Source organism: Glandiceps talaboti, chromosome 10 (genome assembly GCF_964340395.1).
Source record: "Glandiceps talaboti chromosome 10, keGlaTala1.1, whole genome shotgun sequence".
NCBI classification, from domain to species: domain Eukaryota; kingdom Metazoa; phylum Hemichordata; class Enteropneusta; family Spengelidae; genus Glandiceps; species Glandiceps talaboti.
The window spans coordinates 2,243,303-2,263,445 of NC_135558.1; the positions used below are offsets into that span (position 1 = coordinate 2,243,303).

Here is a 20,143-nt window from a genome sequence, read left to right on the forward strand (position 1 = left end):
ATCAGTTACAACTTTGAAGTACATGATACACCCACAATTTTGCAAAAATATCACACATATCATTATTGTTGAACTTCCATAAATAAATTGATAAGGTCATTAAAGTACTAGTGTGTTCTCTATGCTTTTTTGATATACCAATAATGCACATGATATATTTAAGCAATAAACCACCCCCTGGGAATGGTATACCATTCCCATGGGTGGTTTATTGCTATTATACCAGTATATTGAAAATATCGGAAACAAGATATGACGAAATGTTTTCTGGTTTCATTTGCACCCCATCCCTGCACGGACTGCAGCGTTCGTAGACGAACAGTGAACAACAAAATTTGGACGTGTGCCAACTGTGCATTATCGCTCATTTTAGACGTGATAGTTCGATGTCTAGACCAATCAGATCTCTCGATTTGCGCCATCAATGTAGTGGTATAATATAATTGTATTTTTGGGATACATCAAAATTTGTCCCAGCCCTTACTAACACTATGTGGTGACCCATGATGAAACTTAATAATTTTTGTCTGTTATCAGAGGACAATGGAATGTTTGTCTGTTATCAGAGGACACGCAAAGAATTGTTTGTTATCAGAGGACAGCAGTGAAATGTTTGTGTATTATCAGAGTACAAATGTTTGTCTGTTATCAGAGGACACAATAGAATGTTTGTCTGTTATCAGAGGACACAACAGAATGTTTGTCTGTTATCAGAGGACACAATAGAATGTTTGTCTGTTATCAGAAGACATAGTCTGGATGCCAACTTGGTTTCTAACTAAACCACTGGTAACAATACTTTTTAGGAACTAGGCAACAGAGGACATAACACAGGGTACACTTCAGCTAAACAGTTTAATGCATTCCTAAATGAAAATTTATGCGTCTGTCTGTCATCACAACATTGGACATTAGTTATTGATCTGGAAAGCCACATTTGGATAGTACAGATTACACTGTCACAGTGTTTGTATCAACATAGTACAGCTCAGAAATAAAAACGCTAAACCTTTACTTTCTTAAATCCATTCTCAGTTTAAAATCAAGAAAAAAAACATGCAAATTTTTTGTAAAAAATGACGTCAAAATCAAGTCATTGAGAATCGAAAATGGCCACTGCATACTGTGTTATATGTGTCTCTATGGGAAAATGAGAAAATAAAAGAAGAAAAAAAAGAAGGTAAAAGATTGTTGATTTCTTTGAGAGAAAAAAATTATGAACCTGCAAATTTCTTTTATTTCAAGAGGACCAGGAACACTCATTCAACTTCATGGCAATCTTTGGTGATTATAAAAGTTAATTTGATTTTCAAACAAATGGATCCCTGATATGTGATATGCATTTTTCCTATAGAGATGAAGACAATGATGAGCAGTCAATAATATACATACATCAAATGTTCACAAATATAACTTTTGTGGTTGATCAAATCTTAGGTTGGACCACCCATTGTGACATCCAGTACACACATACATACACACTTTTTATTCCTCACTCACAGCTTAAGGGTAATACTACATATGTTATGGACAAGTTAACTGTATACTGTAAAGGCATGGAATGCTTTCAAGAGTTGCCTGGAGCTAGTGTTTTCTCCCTGGACACAAACTATCTTTATGAGTACTATAAGTCCACACAGATGCTTAGAATTCAATAGATTATTTGTCTAGCATTCCATATCTATCAAAATACTGCAGTCATTTTTAATCATTTACTTTAGGGTACAAATATCTAAATATTTGCTCCAAACTAATCATTTCAACTATTTATAATTGTAAAATTAGTGTATCTTTCATTACAAAATGTTAAGTCCATGCTTCCTGTGTACACTTGTAACAACAAAAACTTATGAAATTATTATTTTGTGAATAAAACTACTTTTTCCTGTAAGAAGTAAATATCTTGAAATTGTAGTAATCTTATTAAATTGCATCAAAGCTGAATATCCTATCCTGATAAGCAAACATTCAAATTCTATAATCTATTTACCGAGGTACATGTATACTGGTTCACTGGACTCAGGAGTATTTGAAATTACTTTTTCTCAGCATAACTACTTTTTCCTGAAAATAAAATCCCATAGTATTCTTAAATTGAGTCAAATCTGACTAAGAATTTTCTTTCCTGAGATACAATGTATATACATAGTAAAATTACAATTTTATATTCACTGACTCTCAGGCATACACTGGAGTTATTTACTGTATTCAATTGTGGATATTAAGTGAGAGTGATTTATTCTACTGGTGGATCTACTGGACCTTTCAAGTACTTCCTTTTCATAACTACATGTAGGAATTATTTTGAGGTTAAAAGTGGCATCACAAGAAGGTGTCAGATTCCAGGGTTGGCTTCAAGGTATTGTACAGTAGAGGGCTTTACTCTGAGATTCCAGGGTTGACTTCAGTGTATTGTAGTGTAGAGGGCTTTACTCTGAGATTCCTGGGTCCACTTCAGTGTATTGTAGTGTAGAGGGCTTTACTCTGAGATTCCTGGGTCCACTTCAGTGTATTGTAGTGTAGAGGGCTTTACTCTGAGATTCCAGGGTTGACTTCAGTGTATTGTAGTGTAGAGGGCTTTACTCTGAGATTCCAGGGTTGACTTCAATGTATTGTAGTGTAGAGGGCTTTACTCTGAGATTCCAGGGTTGACTTCAATGTATTGTGGTGTAGAGGGCTTTACTCTGAGATTCCAGGGTTGACTTCAATGTATTGTAGTGTAGAGGGCTTTACTCTGAGATTCCAGGGTTGACTTCAGTGTATTGTAGTGTAGTGTAGAGGGCTTTACTCTGAGATTCCAGGGTTGACTTCAGTGTATTGTAGTGTAGAGGGCTTTACTCTGAGATTCCAGGGTCCACTTCAGTGTATTGTAGTGTAGTGTAGAGGGCTTTATGCTGAGAGTCCACAGGGCTGTTGTCAAACTGCATAGAGTATCAGGTTCCATTCTAAGATTATCATTTCATCCACCAGAGTTCACCTAAATGCATTTCAAAGTAGTACACTGGACTTTAGCTATCCAGTAACAAACAGGTTTCTCTCTAGGTGTTATTGAGTAGTGTTTGTTCCACAATGTGACTTTGAATAACCAGGGTTATCCTCTAGGCGTTAAACAGTAGTGGATTCCACCCTATTATCTTTCACCTAATAATGAGGATTCTCCTTGGGGCAATGTAGAATGTTCCTTCCAGTGACCTCATAATCAGGGTTCCCCAAAGGCCATGATACTTCCAGCCCATGGTTTCATCCTATGACTTCCAGAAAATACATCCAACCAATTTACATAACAATAGAATCACTTGATATGTAGATTTTTCCTATGACCATTATTTTAAATGGGCGACTCTAAAATTTAACCATCTTAACATTGTATGTATGTATAAAATTCAACACGCTGAAGTAGAATTTGTGTACGTCATCTTAGATTACCCTTCCAAATCAAGTGTTTAGTCAAGAAGGGTCAGATTTACTAGATCCCTCATAAAAAGAAGCATACCAAGAGTTGCTGGTGAAGCAATCAGAAAACACACAATAATGGTTATTGTTCAACAACAATCACTATGAACCTTGTATGAAAGTGCTTCACATTTCACTGAGCAAGAAGAAAGGTAATAATGCTTGACTTCATGTACTGCGTGCGATAAGGTTGGCTTGACAAGCCCAGTATTTATCAGTTGCTTCTCTAGAGGACAGTTACCCTACATGAGGCAACCACCATACTGACTGCGCTATCACTGACAAATATACACAACACAATTTTTTTTTCAATTGATACTAGCTTTCTTTGATTATGTACTTTTGTGACAGTGCAGTGAGTTTAGGAATCCATGTGGATTGGGATTTTGCTTTCAAATCAATCCAGTGATAGAAAAGCAAAATTAAAATCCCAATCTGCTTGGATTCCAAGCTATTATTTTAGAACGTGTTAAATGAACAAAATCACTTGAAATGAAATATGTTCTATCACATTTTATTCAGAAGCACCCAAAGGCGAGATGTCAGATTACTTACTTGAAACTTGTTGTTTTTGTGTACAAACAAGTTCTCCACCCCACCTCCATACGGAGGATTAAAATGTTGACAGATTACTTCATATACATGTACTACCACTACACAACTTCACTAGCAAAACTTAAAATAACTAGCCATTTCCTTTCCAAAACAGTCAGAACAATTCTTAGAAACTAGAATCATTTCATCATTCTCAATTGTTTTGTTGAATAATGGAAGTATTCACTGCAAACCTGGGTTTTGTCGTACAGTATTTAGTAACAGCTTTAATACTTTTTAAAAAATTCTTTAATAAAAAAAAATGATGGACTCTGACAACTAAACAGATTATATATCGAATTACTATTTTACAGTTCATTTCAAGGATATCTTATGTAATATAATACTATCTCTGCCATGATCAGTATGTATTCTAGGCTAAATACAAACTACTATGAATTATAACATCATAGCAGATTTTACTCTAAATATGACACATATTTTTCTGAGTACATTATGATGTAGATATATATATACTTTGGGTCCTACAATAACATTTCTATAAATGTATTATAAAGTGACAGCCGTAATAAGTGGCCTTGATGTTATCATAATATAAATATTTGTTCACTCCAATGTTTATAATTAACCCAGTTTGAAAGTCAAGCGCGCGCCGGTATATGTTAATTTATAAATTCATACATATATATTTGCTTCATATACGAACATTGCAACTTTACTGAGTACTTTTAACGCTATACGACTATTTCTGTTTAAAATAACTGGCACGGCATTCTGTAATTACTAATTTAACTTCACCGGTGAATTAACTGAATGACAGACACAAACTAAAATGCGAATCGCGCCCTGTGCACTGTCGGCTTATCTTGGGCAGAATCTGTTCAGCTGCCCCATGTGGCTTGTGTTTAGAGAAGCAATTACAAAATAGTCAAAATTATGTATAGTTACCTCGTCGCCACACGGACACTTGTATCATCACCCGGTGAGGACATGATTCGAGAAATTCAATATACGATTCTGGCTAAATTCAACGACGAACGGATGCACTGTCACGATCGTGGGGATGTACGTATTTGTATTGTACACATTGCAGTACACGGGCATAGACCCACATTTACTGCATCTTCTCTTTCTCGAATAGTCCAAATCCTAGAGATAACTATACCCGTCTTTTATATATCATCGGCCGTCAAAAGCGTCATCGTTCCAGGTCAGAAAGCGACCGAAAACCAAACAAAATGACAGACTCGGTGACATCTAACGTTATCTCCGTGAATCACTTCTCTCGTCGTGTGCAATGCTATCTGGGATAGCAAATATAATTCAAAATAGAGGGCGCTAATTTCCCAGCTGATTGATGCAAAGTGATCCAAATATCATGTGTCTTCGTATTATATATTCATGAGATTTAGTTCATAGGTCAATGATTTCGATGCGTCCTGTCGGCTCTCCGGTCTGCTACGTGAGAACACTTATAACTTGTCTGTGGTGAGAATGGCTGCAGTCCAAGGGTGGTTTATTAATCCGAATGACGTCACAGTCCCCGAACTTGACAGGCTGATAAAGTTAGATCCTCATTTGCAACCTCACGCAAATGAACTGAAACGGAGGTGAGTACCCCAGTATGTAATATTTGCTTATACTGCACGTGAACTTATGACCCTCTCGGTTTGAGAACGATGCCTACTATTAATAGTATTATTACACATGTTACATGAGCACGCTGCATATGCATGATGTGTGCGTGGCGCGCGTCGGATTTGCGGATGCGCACAGATGTGCGTATGTGAGTGTGTGTACGTGCGCATGTGTGCATTTACGTGAAATTTGATATCCACATTCGTGTTTTCCTCTTGTATATATCAGAAAATATATTTGAGACACAGTGATGTGGAACGACTTTGGAAATCACAGCTGTAACTAATGAATCAATGCTATGATTAGTGACATTACCATGACAAAAGGATGCAAGAAGAATATTATGTGGGGTGTTTTTTTTTCAACAGATGCAAATGATATTGCTATCCATACCAAACACACAAATTTAGTATGCCATTTATACCTAGAGGCATTTTTTAATGTATGGATCTTCATCCGATGTAATGAACAGCAGACTTGGTCATACCCTAATGAACAAGCTGATCATTATTACTCTATGGACACTCTGTTTGCACACATGTACTCCTTGGTGCATAGAGATGGAAAGACGAGAGACATTCCATCTTCCATCAAAAGGTTGTGAAGCAGAATCTTTCCAACGGTATTATTTCAGGTTTGATTGAGTCCGTCGGGTGTCTTTGGATCTGAGGCTATCTGACGCTGAATCTGACGCTCAATATGACGCTAGCTGAATCTGAATCTGAATCTGACGCCAACTTTATACTCGTGATGGAAAGGTGTTACCATAAGAGGGAAAAGTGTTTTGAAATGCCATGTACAAATAAACCTGTGGCATGAACATGTTGCAGGTGAATTAACCACCTCTGTTACCCATGGACTGTATTCTGAATAGGAGATTATATAACAGTGGTGTCTGTATGTATGTCTGTCTGTCTGTCTGTCTGTCTGTCTTTGGCAGTGTCTGATTGCTTGTATGTGCATCTCTACTTCCTGTTCAGTGCCATAGACATTATGTTGTATTGGATTTTAAAATAGGCAAATATGTTGTATGCTGGGCAAGGTATTATGGGAAATAAACAAAGCTAGGGGTTTCACACCTCTTGAAACAGTTAACAACATTGTCTGAGCAAGGCATTATGGGAAATAAACAAAACTAGGAGCTTCACACCTCTTGAAACAGTTAACAACATTGTCTGAGCAAGGCATTATGGGAAATAAACAAAGCTAGGGGTTTCACACCTCTTGAAACAGTTAACATTGTCTGAACAAGGGTTCAACAAGTATAAAGGTCTTAAATTGGTTTGTTTCCCCATGATGTCTCACAGCAGGTCTCTTCTGAGCCATATTTGTAAATATTAATAATTCTATCAGAGAGAAATTGCATGAGCTTGGTGAAAATGACTTTTTGGGGGTTATTAAGCATAAGAAGTGCAGTTTATAACCATCCCCACACATAATATGTGTTTTATTGTCTTATATTATATATATATGTGTGTGTGTGTGTGTGTGTGTGTGTGTGTGTGTGTGTGTGTGTGTGTGTGTGTGTGTGTGTATATATATATATATATATATATATATATATATATATGATATATATATATATATGATATATGTACTGGTACATATATGCATTGATTTTGTGTGCAGTGAAAAAGTTACATAACATCGAGTGTAGAGGACTCATAGCATGAGATTGGTGCACTATCAGAGAGCTTAATTTATTCATTAAGAGTGTGGACTATAGTTGGATAAAAGTTAATTTGCCAACTTATAGGTATCCACATAGGAATAAAAGTATCATTTCTGGAATAAAAATTCCTTTGTTATCCTTACTTTATGATTAAGAACACAAACATATACGACAGAGATTACTTAAGTAAAGAGGTGAATAAAGGCAAATAAGGTTGTCATTCTTGCTTTTGTATGCCTCACAACCAAGATGTAACTGATCCATAATGTGAAATGAGTCTGCCAAACACCTATTACAGTGTGAAATGAGTCTGCAAACACCTAGTACAGTGTGAAATGAGTCTGCAAAGTATTGTCAACAATATATACAATGTACCTACAATGTGTTACAGTGTAACTAGTTATGAATGCTTATATAATACATGTCTGTAATTGGTGGCAAAATTAATGTAGTCTCTCAATGTAAACAATGGGACAGGTCTATTACATTTAAATGTCTCATATCCAGGGCATGGTATGCACAGGTATGCACACCTGGAGGTCAAAAATGTTTGACTTTTTAACTGTTAGAATAATTGTGTGACATACAATTGCTTTATGTTCTACCTTATATGTTTTATGGACTAATTTCACCTATTAATTGTATGTATTACATGGACACTAACAGATATGGGTTATTTTTGGTAAAAAATAGCCCTTCAGTAAGTTATGGGTGATGTAGTCCATACTAGAACCATGACTAATGGTTAGCAGGTGGTTGTATATCATTATGTTAGCTATACTTAGTAAGTGACACTTTGATAGAATGACATATTTTGGCTGACTAGAACACTTTCCTTTTAGCATTTTCTCTTCAGCTGATTTGAAACTACTAGACCTTGTTGATTTGTATATAGGAACTAATAGAATGATTTACAGGATGAAGAGAGTGCATTAGAAAAAACTGTAAGCCACACTTTTATCTTGGCCAAAATTGTGAATTGTAAAAGTCATGATTTTGGTAAAGAGTTGCTGTGTATTCAAATGTATTGTGGCTTGCCCTGTTTAATGGGCCACCTGTTGGCATAGCATTTGAAAGAACTAACAATTGTCCACTTGTAAAAATCTGGATATATTGATATGTCATTTTGTGCTTGAAAGTAAGATTTTTTGTCATACTGCCTTCAGTAAACCAAACACTATGAAATGGCTGCCAATTTTGAGATGTTGCTCAGTTTGACAGAAGTTTTGAATCTTGTCCTCACAGACAGACAAATAGTCAGACAGACAGACAAATAGTCAGACAGACAGACAGACAGACAGACAGACAGACAGACAAATAGAGTCAGACAGACAGACAGATAGACAAATACAGACAGACAGACTAACCCAATCAATTTGATAAAGAGAAACATTATTAGAAATGTCCCATATTTTGTTTCCAAAGATATGGTTGTTTTTCTGAAATTCTGAAGAAGATAGAAGCTAATGAAGGAGGACTTGATAAGTTCACCAAGAGTTATGACTCATATGGTATTCATCCAAGCAGTGATGGTGGTGTTTACTGCAAAGAATGGGCACCTGCGGCAGAAGCAGTCTACCTGAAGGGACAATTCAGTATGTATGCATGTGTAGTAGTGTGGAGACAAATTTTAAACCAATACTTTCAACACACATCTGTATATAAACGTTTTTGTTCATTAATCTCTTGAAAGAACTGTTACTGTGATAGGTTGACTTTCTGGCCAACTGTATGAATGTTGCTTCTGGAGAGTTACATGTACTTTTTGTTTGGTTTATATTGTCTTTATTATATTTGAAAGGATTTTTCAATCAATGAAAAGACTTCTTGACTTTGAAACTGTTATTAACTGTTACAAGTGTGTTTATGAGTAGATAAGAATCAAATTTAAACCTATGCTCTGTTTATTCCTAGATAATTGGGACCATGGCAAGCACCCTTTTAAGAAGGGAGAATATGGAAATTGGGAACTGCACATCCCACCAAACCCTGATGGCAGTAGTCCCGTACCTCATAATTCAGTGATTAAGGTAGGTATTAGCAACTACAAATTATAGCTATTGATCAAAAGTATACTTGAATTAACATAGAGAGGAGGAGATGGTTGGGGGGGGGGGGGGGGGGGTTATAGACTACAGGTACATCTGTCAGGGAGAATAGTAGAGCTATGCCAACTGTCACTTTACAGTGTATGTTTCAAGCAGGTAAAAAAGTTTCCAGCTGGCCATCACTCACCTGTCAATTTCTACACTATTTTCCTAATATGAATAGTCTTGTCTTTCAGCTTGTCATTGAGACCAAAACCAGTCAACTTGTTGACAGAATATCACCATGGTCACCATACTCGGTACAGAATAAGGAATCCATGTTGTATGAATCTCATTTCTGGAACCCACCACAAGATGCTAAATATAAATTTAAACACAACAAACCACCAACACCCCGTAGTTTACGAATCTATGAATGTCATGTTGGTATATCGTCCTGGGAAGGTAAAATAGCCAGCTACAAACATTTCACACATGAAGTCCTGCCTAGAATAAAGAAGCAGGGTAAGTATCTTGCATTATTTTTAACCACAAAATGGTTGATTTTTTTCATTTTTCATTTAGTAAGTGTTTATTGAGGATGGGCAAAAGTTATTTTAGTAATTCATAATCGTTTGTTGTACTTTCTTCAAAAGCTGTTAAACTTGAAAATAAAGATTGTAAAATCATAATTTCATGTCCATTGTACTTCATAATCACCTACAGTTTATTTTCAATTCAAGAAGCTCAAAAGTACCATTTTCTATAAACCTATATAGATATATCATACAATATGCAAATGATCATTTCTTTTTGTGAACAGAAAGATGAATCCATTTTTTTTCTTCAAATTTTGTCAATTTTTGTTTTTTAAATAGAAATATAAAATATGACTCATTTTTTTTCTTTGTATTAAAACTGTACTGAATAACTCCTTTGCCAACCCTGCGACAGATCTTTATTCAGATGGGTTCCCATGTGTACCAATTGACTTCTACAGTGACAGTCATAATCTAAGGTTTTATTTATGACCACAGATTCCAATTTACATTGTTACTAGGGTGTCAGTGAGGACCTAAGGATGCTACTTGACACTTTCATTAGGCATCATTTACAGAACATAAGTCAAATTAAACTGTATTGATAGAACAAGTGGATTTACATGGATCAGCAAGTCAAGTTGTATATTTACACCATTATCATGATTTCAGCAAGAAAGTTAGGGATGCTAATTTATACTTTCATCATAGAGCTAAGTGTGTCAACTGTCATACACACATTTGCTAAATTTTACCCGGGCCAAAGGTTACCAAATTATGGTTAATCATAAATTTAACTTGTAACAATTAATTTGAACAACAGGTTATAACTGTATTCAGCTGATGGCTGTGATGGAGCATGCATTTTATGCAAGTTTTGGTTACCAGGTTACCAGCTTCTTTGGTGCTTCCAGGTAAGTTTTGATGTATTGTAGGTGTATATCAGGTATGTGCAGGGCTAAACCAAATAACACAGCACTCAATCACCATATGACTGTACATGTGTTTTGTAACCCAAGCAAAATGATGGAGACTAGTAAAATTTGGGTTAGGAACTTTACAGTGCAGTCTATGTTCAATGGTGATAAAATATTTATTACATTAAAAAGGCTTTACCCATTGCAAAATTTTTATTATATGGAAAACTGGGTCAAGTGCTCTTCAGGTTTGCCAATATTATTGTATTTCTTGCTCGGTTACCAGCTTCTGTAGTGCTTCCATGGCAAACGTGACTCCAAAACATAAAGTTTGTCTCTCTAATACCAAGTTACCAATATGTTTACTGCTTCCAGGGGTAGATTTATTCTGGTGTAGTTATGAATATTAAGTACCAAATCTAAAGAAAGGTAAATTCAACTCACAGCTGTGACTTAGTCACATTTTAGAGAACCCCAATCTCCAAAATTATCCTAGAGGCCCCTGAGGAACTGGGGAAGATTATGCTTCTGGGCTATGCTCTTTGAGCAAAGTTGATTGATTGATTGATTGATTGATTGATTGATTGATTGGGTGGGTGGGTGGGTGGTTGGTTGGTTGGTTGGTTGGTTGGTTGGTTGGTTGGTTGATTGATTGATTGATTAATTGCTTGATTTGATTTATCTGATTGATTGATTGATTGATTGATTTTTGTAGTCGCTGTGGAAACCCTGAAACTTTGAAGGAACTGATCGATACAGCTCACAGTCTTGGTATTATTGTGTTATTGGATGTTGTACATAGTCATGCCTGTAAGAATGTAATGGATGGATTGAACCAGTTTGATGGCTCTATGACTCATTACTTTCATGATGGTCACCGTGGTAACCATGATTTATGGGATAGCCGTCTATTTAACTACAACAAGTAAGTCAGTGTGTTTCTTTTCAACAGAATGTCATCTTGTTGGTTCTCAACAGACAAGTACATGGGGATGAGAAGGGGAGGTGGGGTTGGGGGTGGGGGTGGGATGGTGAATTTGTTCTACATTGCATGTGGACCTCACTTCAATTCTTGAAGTGATTGGCACAAACTAAAAGAGTGTGATAGCAGTGCATTGGTTTAAGATAGTGTAAACACAATAAATTTAAATGTGGGGCCACATAAAGGAAACGCTATATGGGAGATGCCACCCTACTACGAGTGTAATACATTGCTAGCTTATATCAACATGTTGCAGTAATAGTTTTACTTTGTGTCTTAGCTTATCTTAGCTAGATTCCCTATAGTTTGATTTTCATAGTAATATTACCCTCAGCTTATGATAATAATTGCTAACCAGATTATTTACTCTTTCAGTTGGGAAACACTGCGATTTTTGTTGTCAAATTTGCGATGGTGGATGGAAGAATATCAATTTGATGGTTATCGGTTTGACGGTGTTACATCAATGTTGTATCATCACCATGGATTAGCTGTTGGATTCAGTGGAGATTACTCGGAATACTTTGGTTTAGCTACAGATACTGAGGCATTTACTTATCTTATGTTGGGAAATTATATGTTACACCATTACTATCCGGGTTGTATAACTATTGCTGAGGTAGGTTGTAAATAAAAATGTGAGGAATAAACACTATGGTAAAATGTATGTATCAATGATTACTTGCATCTGTACACATCCATACAAGTGGTATTTGCAGTGCAGTACAAACCAAAAACATTATCGTATACCTTGTGCAAGTGAAATGCAAATAATGTCACAATTGTTCCTTTTACATGACAGTGTACATGTGTGATCTCACCGTATGATTTTTACAAAAATTTGCCGTTTCAGATAAACATATGTTATAATAACAGAACCCATGCCATGAGGGTGCCAGTTTGGATACTCTGGGGTATTTGTACTTGTGCCTGCAGTGTTTTCTGCTACACTTTATCTCACTACACTCATGAAAGTATGGCCGCAGAGAACACGGCAATCACTTAAGCAAATAACTTGAATATGCCACACTTGCATTCATGCGTCATGGTGTGCTGTCATATTATGCAATTGGTACAGTGTGACATGGATGAGGAAAGATACGGTACTTTTTAAATGAACATGAGATGGTTCTTTATAGGCAGACTGAAAAAACAGACTATCATAGTATCAAATATGTAATGTTCTTACACAAAATTGTTTTCCCTTCCACTGTCCACCAGTTCTGACACAAAATTGTTTTCCCTTCCACTGTCCACCAGTTCTAACACAAAATTGTTTTCCCTTCCACTGTCCACCAGTTCTAACACAAAATTGTTTTCCCTTCCACTGTCCACCAGTTCTAACACAAAATTGTTTTCCCTTCCACTGTCCACCAGTTCTAACACAAAATTGTTTTCCCTTCCACTGTCCACCAGTTCTAACACAAAATTGTTTTCCCTTCCACTGTCCACCAGTTCTAACACAAAACTATTTTGTCACAGGATGTATCAGGAATGCCCACACTTTGCAGACCAATAGAAGAAGGTGGAGCTGGTTTTGATTACAGGTTGGCAATGGCTATACCAGATAAATGGATCAAGGTAAGCTATTGATATCACCAGGATTACTTTCAGTTTCTAATATGGATAGCTATTAGGTTGCTGGTCATAGCTGTGAGATAGCTGGTCATAGCTATTAGATAGCTGGTCATAGCTATTAGATTGCTGGTCATAGCTATTAGATAGCTGGTCATAGCTGTTAGATTGATGGTCATAGCTGTTAGATTTCTGGTCATAGCTATTAGATAACTGGTCATAGCTATTAGATTGCTGGTCATAGCTATTAGATAGCTGGTCATAGCTATTAGATTGCTGGTCATAGCTATTAGATTGCTGGTCATAGCTATTAGATAGCTGGTCATAGCTGTTAGATTGCTGGTCATAGCTATTAGATAGCTGGTCATAGCTATTAGATTGCTGGTCATAGCTATTAGATAGCTGGTCATAGCTATTAGATAGCTGGTCATAGCTATTAGATAGCTGGTCATAGCTATTAGATAGCTGGTCATAGCTATTAGATTGCTGATCATAGCTATTAGATAGCTGGTCATAGCTATTAGATAGCTGGTCATAGCTATTAGATTGCTGGTCATAGCTATTAGATTGCTGGTCATAGCTATTAGATTGCTGGTCATAGCTATTAGATTGCTGGTCATAGCTATTAGATAGCTGGTCATAGCTATTAGATTGCTGGTCATAGCTATTAGATAGCTGGTCATAGCTATTAGATAGCTGGTCATAGCTATTAGATAGCTGGTCATAGCTATTAGATAGCTGGTCATAGCTATTAGATTGCTGTTCATAGCTATTAGATAGCTGGTCATAGCTATTAGATAGCTGGTCATAGCTATTAGATTGCTGGTCATAGCTATTAGATAGCTGGTCATAGCTATTAGATTGCTGGTCATAGCTATTAGATAGCTGGTCATAGCTATTAGATAGCTGGTCATAGCTATTAGATAGCTGGTCATAGCTATTAGGTTGCTGGTCATAGCTATTAGATAGCTGGTCATAGCTATTAGGTAGCTGGTCATAGCTATTAGGTAGCTGGTCATAGCTATTAGATAGCTGGTCATAGCTATTAGGTTGCTGGTCATAGCTATTAGATAGCTGGTCATAGCTATTAGGTAGCTGGTCATAGCTATTAGATAGCTGGTCATAGCTATTAGATAGCTGGTCATAGCTATTAGATTGCTGGTCATAGCTATTAGATAGCTGGTCATAGCTATTAGATAGCTGGTCATAGCTATTAGATTGCTGGTCATAGCTATTAGATTGCTGGTCATAGCTATTAGATAGCTGGTCATAGCTATTAGGTTGCTGGTCATAGCTGTTAGATTGCTGGTCATAGCTATTAGATAGCTGGTCATAGCTATTAGATAGCTGGTAATAGCTATTAGGTTGCTGGTCTTAGCTGTTAGGTTGCTGGTCATAGCTGTTAGATTGCTGGTCATAGCTATTACCGGTAGATAGCTGGTCATAGCTATTAGGTTGCTGGTCATAGCTATTAGGTTGCTGGTCATAGCTGTTAGATTGCTGGTCATAGCTGTTAGATTGCTGGTCATAGCTATTAGATTGCTGGTCATAGCTATTAGATAGCTGGTCATAGCTGTTAGATAGCTGGTCATAGCTATTAGATAGCTGGTCATAGCTATTAGATAGCTGGTCATAGCTGTTAGATAGATGGTCATAGTTAGATTGGCTAATTCATAAGCTGTACATTGATGGCTTGATTTCTGATATTGCTGTGTTGTCTGACTAAGGAGTTGAACAACTTCATGATGACGAATTTTGATTTATATGAAATGTTCCGTTTGATGATACCAAGTGTCCTATTTGCCTTTTTAGCTGCAGCTGCATTATGTCAAGTACAAGGTTACAGCTTTGTAATATCTTGGTGATATTTCTAATATTCTGTTTTATTCTATGTATATGTCCAGCTGTTGAAGGAGATGAAAGACCAAGACTGGAACATGGGCAATATTGTACACACTCTAATAAATCGTCGCCATGGTGAAAAAACTGTTGCCTATGCTGAGTCTCATGACCAAGCCCTCGTTGGTGATAAAACAATAGCATTTTGGTTGATGGATAAAGCTATGTACACTCACATGTCTCTAATGTCAGAACCAAGTCTTGTCGTAGATAGAGGCCTGGCATTGCATAAAGTAATTCGACTGATAACACATGCACTTGGTGGCGAAGCATGGTTGAACTTTATAGGTAGGTAACCAAACATGGTCTAAAAATGATTTATTCCATGAAAACAAAACAAAAGTATGACTATTAGTTAGAATTGTACCATATGTTTGTTTTATCTATATTTTATTCGTATCTATTTTATCTATATTTTAAAATCTATTTTATTCCAATGCATTAAATCATGTATGGATGCATTGCTTAAGTAAATAAATGAATGAATAAATAATTAAATAAATAAATATATTACCTGTGAGTGAGTTTTCACCTGTTGAGGGCAGCAGACTATCAAACTGTCCATTTGCTTTCTAGTATGTTAGTAGTCATGGTTAAACAACAAAGCAAGTGTAACAGATTGACAAAAGTCTGTCATCATCACTAGGTGAATTGTTACCTAGGTTGTAAGTAAACTCTTGATCATGTTAATAGAGCGTTAATTACACAATGAGTGTCATTGTTTTGTTTCCCTAGGTAATGAATTTGGACACCCTGAGTGGTTAGATTTCCCCAGGCCTGGTAATGGTAATAGTTATCATTATGCTAGAAGACAGTGGAACCTTGTAGATGACGAGTTATTGAAATATCGCTATCTTAATAATTTTGATAGAGCAATGAATAATTTAGAAGAACAGTATGGTTGGCTATCATCTCCTCAGGTTGGTATTAAGGACCCATTTCCTTGAAAATAAAAGTTTGAGAAACAAATGATGAATCCTTGATAATGCTTTCTCTGGAGTAAATTTTGTTTTTGATGTAAAATATAGTTAATATTTAGTTGTTCAGATTGCATATTCTTGATGTTAAAGTGTTTTATGTTTTATCTGTTGTTTCTGGTTATATAGGCTTATGTAAGTACAAAGAACGAAGGGGATAAAATCATTGTGTTTGAGAGAGCTGGATTGCTATTTGCTTTCAATTTCAACCCAGACCAGAGTTTCGCTGATTATAGAGTTGGTGTTGATGTACCTGGAAAGTATCCTTTGACAAGAACACAATGGCAATAAAATATTAGATTGATGATTGGTTTATTAGTAATGTGTTCGCCGTTGTGTGTGTGTGTGTGTGTGTGTGTGTGTGTGTGTCTGTGTGTGTGTGTCTGTGTGTGTGTATGTATGTATGTTTGTGTGTGTGTGTGTGTGTGTGTGTGTGTGTGTGTGTGTGTGTGAGTGAGTGAGTGAGTGAGTGAGTGAGTGAGTGAGTCTTTTTTTTGTTTGCCTGCCTTTCTGTCAGTTTGGATTGGAAAATTAAGCTACTTGCTGCATTGATAATGATTTAGTTGGTAAAGTATTCAGTTCCTGATGCCATATTGTAGTAACTTTAACCTGTTTGAAAACCAAGCATAAAACCCTGAATTTAGGTGTTATCAGGGTGTGCACCGTGTAACAGACATCAATAGCAACCACAACTGTGCCCATGGCACCCAAACTATTACAAAAATATAATCACAACCTTGGGGTTTTTGTTAGGTTAAAAGTCTTTGCCTTTTGCTGATATGTCCATAACTAATATATTGCACAGATATAAGATTGTTCTGGATTCTGATGCTGAGGAATTTGGTGGTCACAAATTGATAAACCATGATGTAGACACTTTCACCTATCCAGAGCCTTGGAATAACAGGCAGAACTCCATGATGGTAAGTTGATAAGTTGATCCTTGGAATAACAGGCAGATCTATGATAGTAAGTTGAGCCTTGGAATAACAGGCAGAACTCTGATGGAAAGTTGATAAGTTGTGTCTTAGAGTTTGTAATGGGCAGAACTCTCTGATGTTTAGTTGAACCTTGGCGTACGTAACTGAAATCTATGATGGTAAGTTGAACCTTTGAGTAACAGGCAGCACTTCAAGTTTGTAAGTCTTATATTGTGGGAACAGTTTGAGTTCTAATTCTATAAATTGAAATGTAGAATCTCATTTGATGTAATACTGTATGTTGTCTAATATCAGAATGTTTTGTCATCTAGATATATATACCAAGCAGAGTTGCTGTTGTGTTTGCCAAAGTGGGGTAAACTTTGTCAGCTTGAGGTCTCAAGAAAAATGATGTGTCCTTAAAGAAGTACTGGAGGCTAATTAAGCTTAAGAACTCTTCAAGTTTCTGTTTTAATGGACCAAATGAAGATAATAAAAAGCTAAAGTGTGCTTGCCTTAAATAGAGATATATAGAAGACGACTGTAAATATGTATTGTCGATGGAAAATTTTATGGGACTGTTATCGGAATATTTTGATCTAAAGATGTTTAATATGTTCGAGTTATAGAATTTGATTGTCTATATCTTTTTAAGATGGAGTACGTCTGTCATTTTATTTTGATAATTTTTTTGAGAGTGCATTGGATATTTTGGGTAGGAGTCTTTTTGAGTGGATGTCTTTTGGGTGGGTGTTTTTTGGAGTGGTAAACATTTGTCTGGTGAAAGCTTTTTTCAGCAGACCAATTACATTTTTTTGTATGTTTTGTATAATTTAGTGAAAGTTTACAGGGTTAAAAACAGATGACCAATATTTTCGTGCAAAGTTGTGCAAACATTTACGTGAATAAGTAACCATTTGCAGTGTGCTATCTAAAACTGCAACTGGAGTGTTTTTCCAAAACTATTTTGTGCTGTCTATAAATGAAAGACAATTTTTTTTTGTTTCAGTCAACGTAATAAAAACTGAGTATATTGTATGCCAGCACATATTGTAAGGGATAGGGGAACACCAAACTTAAAAACTCATAAGAATTGCTGTGTGTCTGCAGAATGTTAGATTGGCTTTAACTGAAGGCATAATTGCCATTAGTGTAATAGTGTAAGAAGATCAACAAAATGTTTCCATGTTAAAGTTGCACTGCTGCAACTGGAGTGTTTTTCCAAAACTATTTTGTTCGATATAATGATGTATTGTAATGTCATACAACCTGAACAGTGTTGTATCATCTGCAGATAAACATATTTGTGTATTTGTACATACATGTTAGCTCGTACGCCTCTTACCTTTGCAGCCAGGGTTCGAACCCACCAGTCGGCTGGGTTTGATTAAATTTACCATGCTGTAAGTAAGAAGAGTGTCGTTCAGTTTGACTCTACCGAACAACGCAGGTTTTCCATGGGTACTCCGGTTTCCTCCTGCATTAACACTGAACTTTCTTCCTGTTATTGGGCAATGCCTGTTGAATGGTTAATAAATAAAAAATAAAAAAATACTTTAGTGCAATAAATCTAATCAAATTAATTTTTGAGTCCACCCCCTAAAATCAGTACCCCGAACACAATCACAATTTCAACTTGTTGTTTTATTGGATAAAATCATTTACATAACATGTCTAATTATTGATTTTTTTTTTTTTTTAAATTCAGTTGATTGTGTGATTAACAACAAAAATACTCCAGTTAGGGACGATTGCACAATGTCACACAAGCTCAACAAGTAAATGAAGTTCACTTAGGGGGAGGTAATTTGGCATCAGTGTGATTGCTGAACTTCATTTTCGCACTTCTAACCACAGTTCGATTGAAAAGTTTCACTCCTTCAATGATAACAGTTTTTTTATTTACTACCAAGAACTTAATAAGTTGATAAAAAATTTACTTCTAATGTGAGATATGGTGCTGGGTTTCTGGTAGTATTTTAATGTGTTTACAATCATGTTTTAAAATTACATCGATTGTAGTGCTGTGACCGCTACAGTTTTCATCATAGTTTACATCATATGTAAATGCTTGATGTCACACTTGTTTAGGGGGTAGGAAGAGGTCTTTTGTCCTAAACGAACAATGTTTGTTTGTTGAGCTTGTGCGACATTGTGCTATCATCCCTTACAGATATAATGCAGCCTTAAGGGATCTCAGTATTTAGTCAATATAAAATGATCACAATTTCTCGATATAGCAGTTGTTTGTTCCATGTGAAAAGAACAGTATTTCATACAAAATCAATGTGTGGGTGTGGTCATGTATACAGTGACCTACAGTTTAGGCTGATGATAACCATGCATTATTGATATGAAATAAACTTTGAAATGAACATGATTTCAGTTTACTGTAGTTCAACAAGCATTCAAAATATATATTTGTTTTTGCAACTGAGATGTGTGTATTGATACTGTACATTGAGATAATGTCAACTCTCTGTACAGAGATTGTTTACCTGTGTTGTACATTAATAGCATGGATTTGATCTGATAGATATTACTGAATGATATGAAAGCCTATCTGTGTACCACTATATATGGTAATGTAATTCAGTGCAATTAAAGGCATCGTGAAGGCATAGTGAAAGCACTTAGTTGTCTGTGGTATTATTATCTCTCCCATGTGTGTGTGTGTGTGTGTGTGTGTGTGTGTGTGTGTGTGTGTGTGTGTGTCTGTCTGTCTGTCTGTGTCTGTGTGTGTGTGTGTGTGTGTATGTCTGTGTATGTTGTCTCTGTGTCTGTGTCTGTGTCTGTGTCTTTGTCTGTGCCTCTGTCTGTGTGTTTGTTTTTTTAACTTTGGCTGTCGGCAAGTTTGTCTTGTAGTGAGACCTCAGATCTGCACTTGGTTTAGGTTTGCTGACCAAAAGCCAAATATGTTAGTATACCTCCAATGTGCAGTAAATCCCCTCTATGCGCACCCCAGTCACCTGATATCAAAGAAAACCAA

The 20,143-nt window shown here is 36.2% G+C and overlaps 2 protein-coding genes across 2 annotated transcripts in view; one reads left to right on the top strand and one right to left on the bottom strand.

Moving 5' to 3' along the window:
* The window catches only part of LOC144441381 (kinesin-like protein KIF21A), a 57,945-nt gene extending 52,661 nt beyond the window's left edge, over nt 1-5,284 (bottom strand). Inside the window, exon 1 of the mRNA XM_078130945.1 lies at nt 4,957-5,284. Coding sequence (XP_077987071.1) covers nt 4,957-5,000 — 44 coding nt within the window. The 5' untranslated portion in view covers nt 5,001-5,284. The remainder of the gene's footprint in view (nt 1-4,956) is intronic.
* Nucleotides 5,285-5,502: 218 nt separating this feature from the next.
* LOC144440923 (1,4-alpha-glucan-branching enzyme-like) lies at nt 5,503-19,766 on the top strand. Its single transcript, XM_078130388.1, has 13 exons — nt 5,503-5,618; nt 8,744-8,913; nt 9,233-9,348; nt 9,603-9,870; nt 10,708-10,798; nt 11,517-11,726; nt 12,159-12,402; nt 13,266-13,364; nt 15,263-15,545; nt 15,993-16,177; nt 16,364-16,494; nt 17,040-17,157; nt 17,487-19,766. The coding sequence occupies exons 1-13, from the start codon at nt 5,503-5,505 to the stop codon at nt 17,532-17,534; spliced, it is 2,079 nt and encodes a 692-aa protein (XP_077986514.1). The 3' UTR covers nt 17,535-19,766.
* The last annotated feature ends 377 nt before the right edge of the window (nt 19,767-20,143 follow it).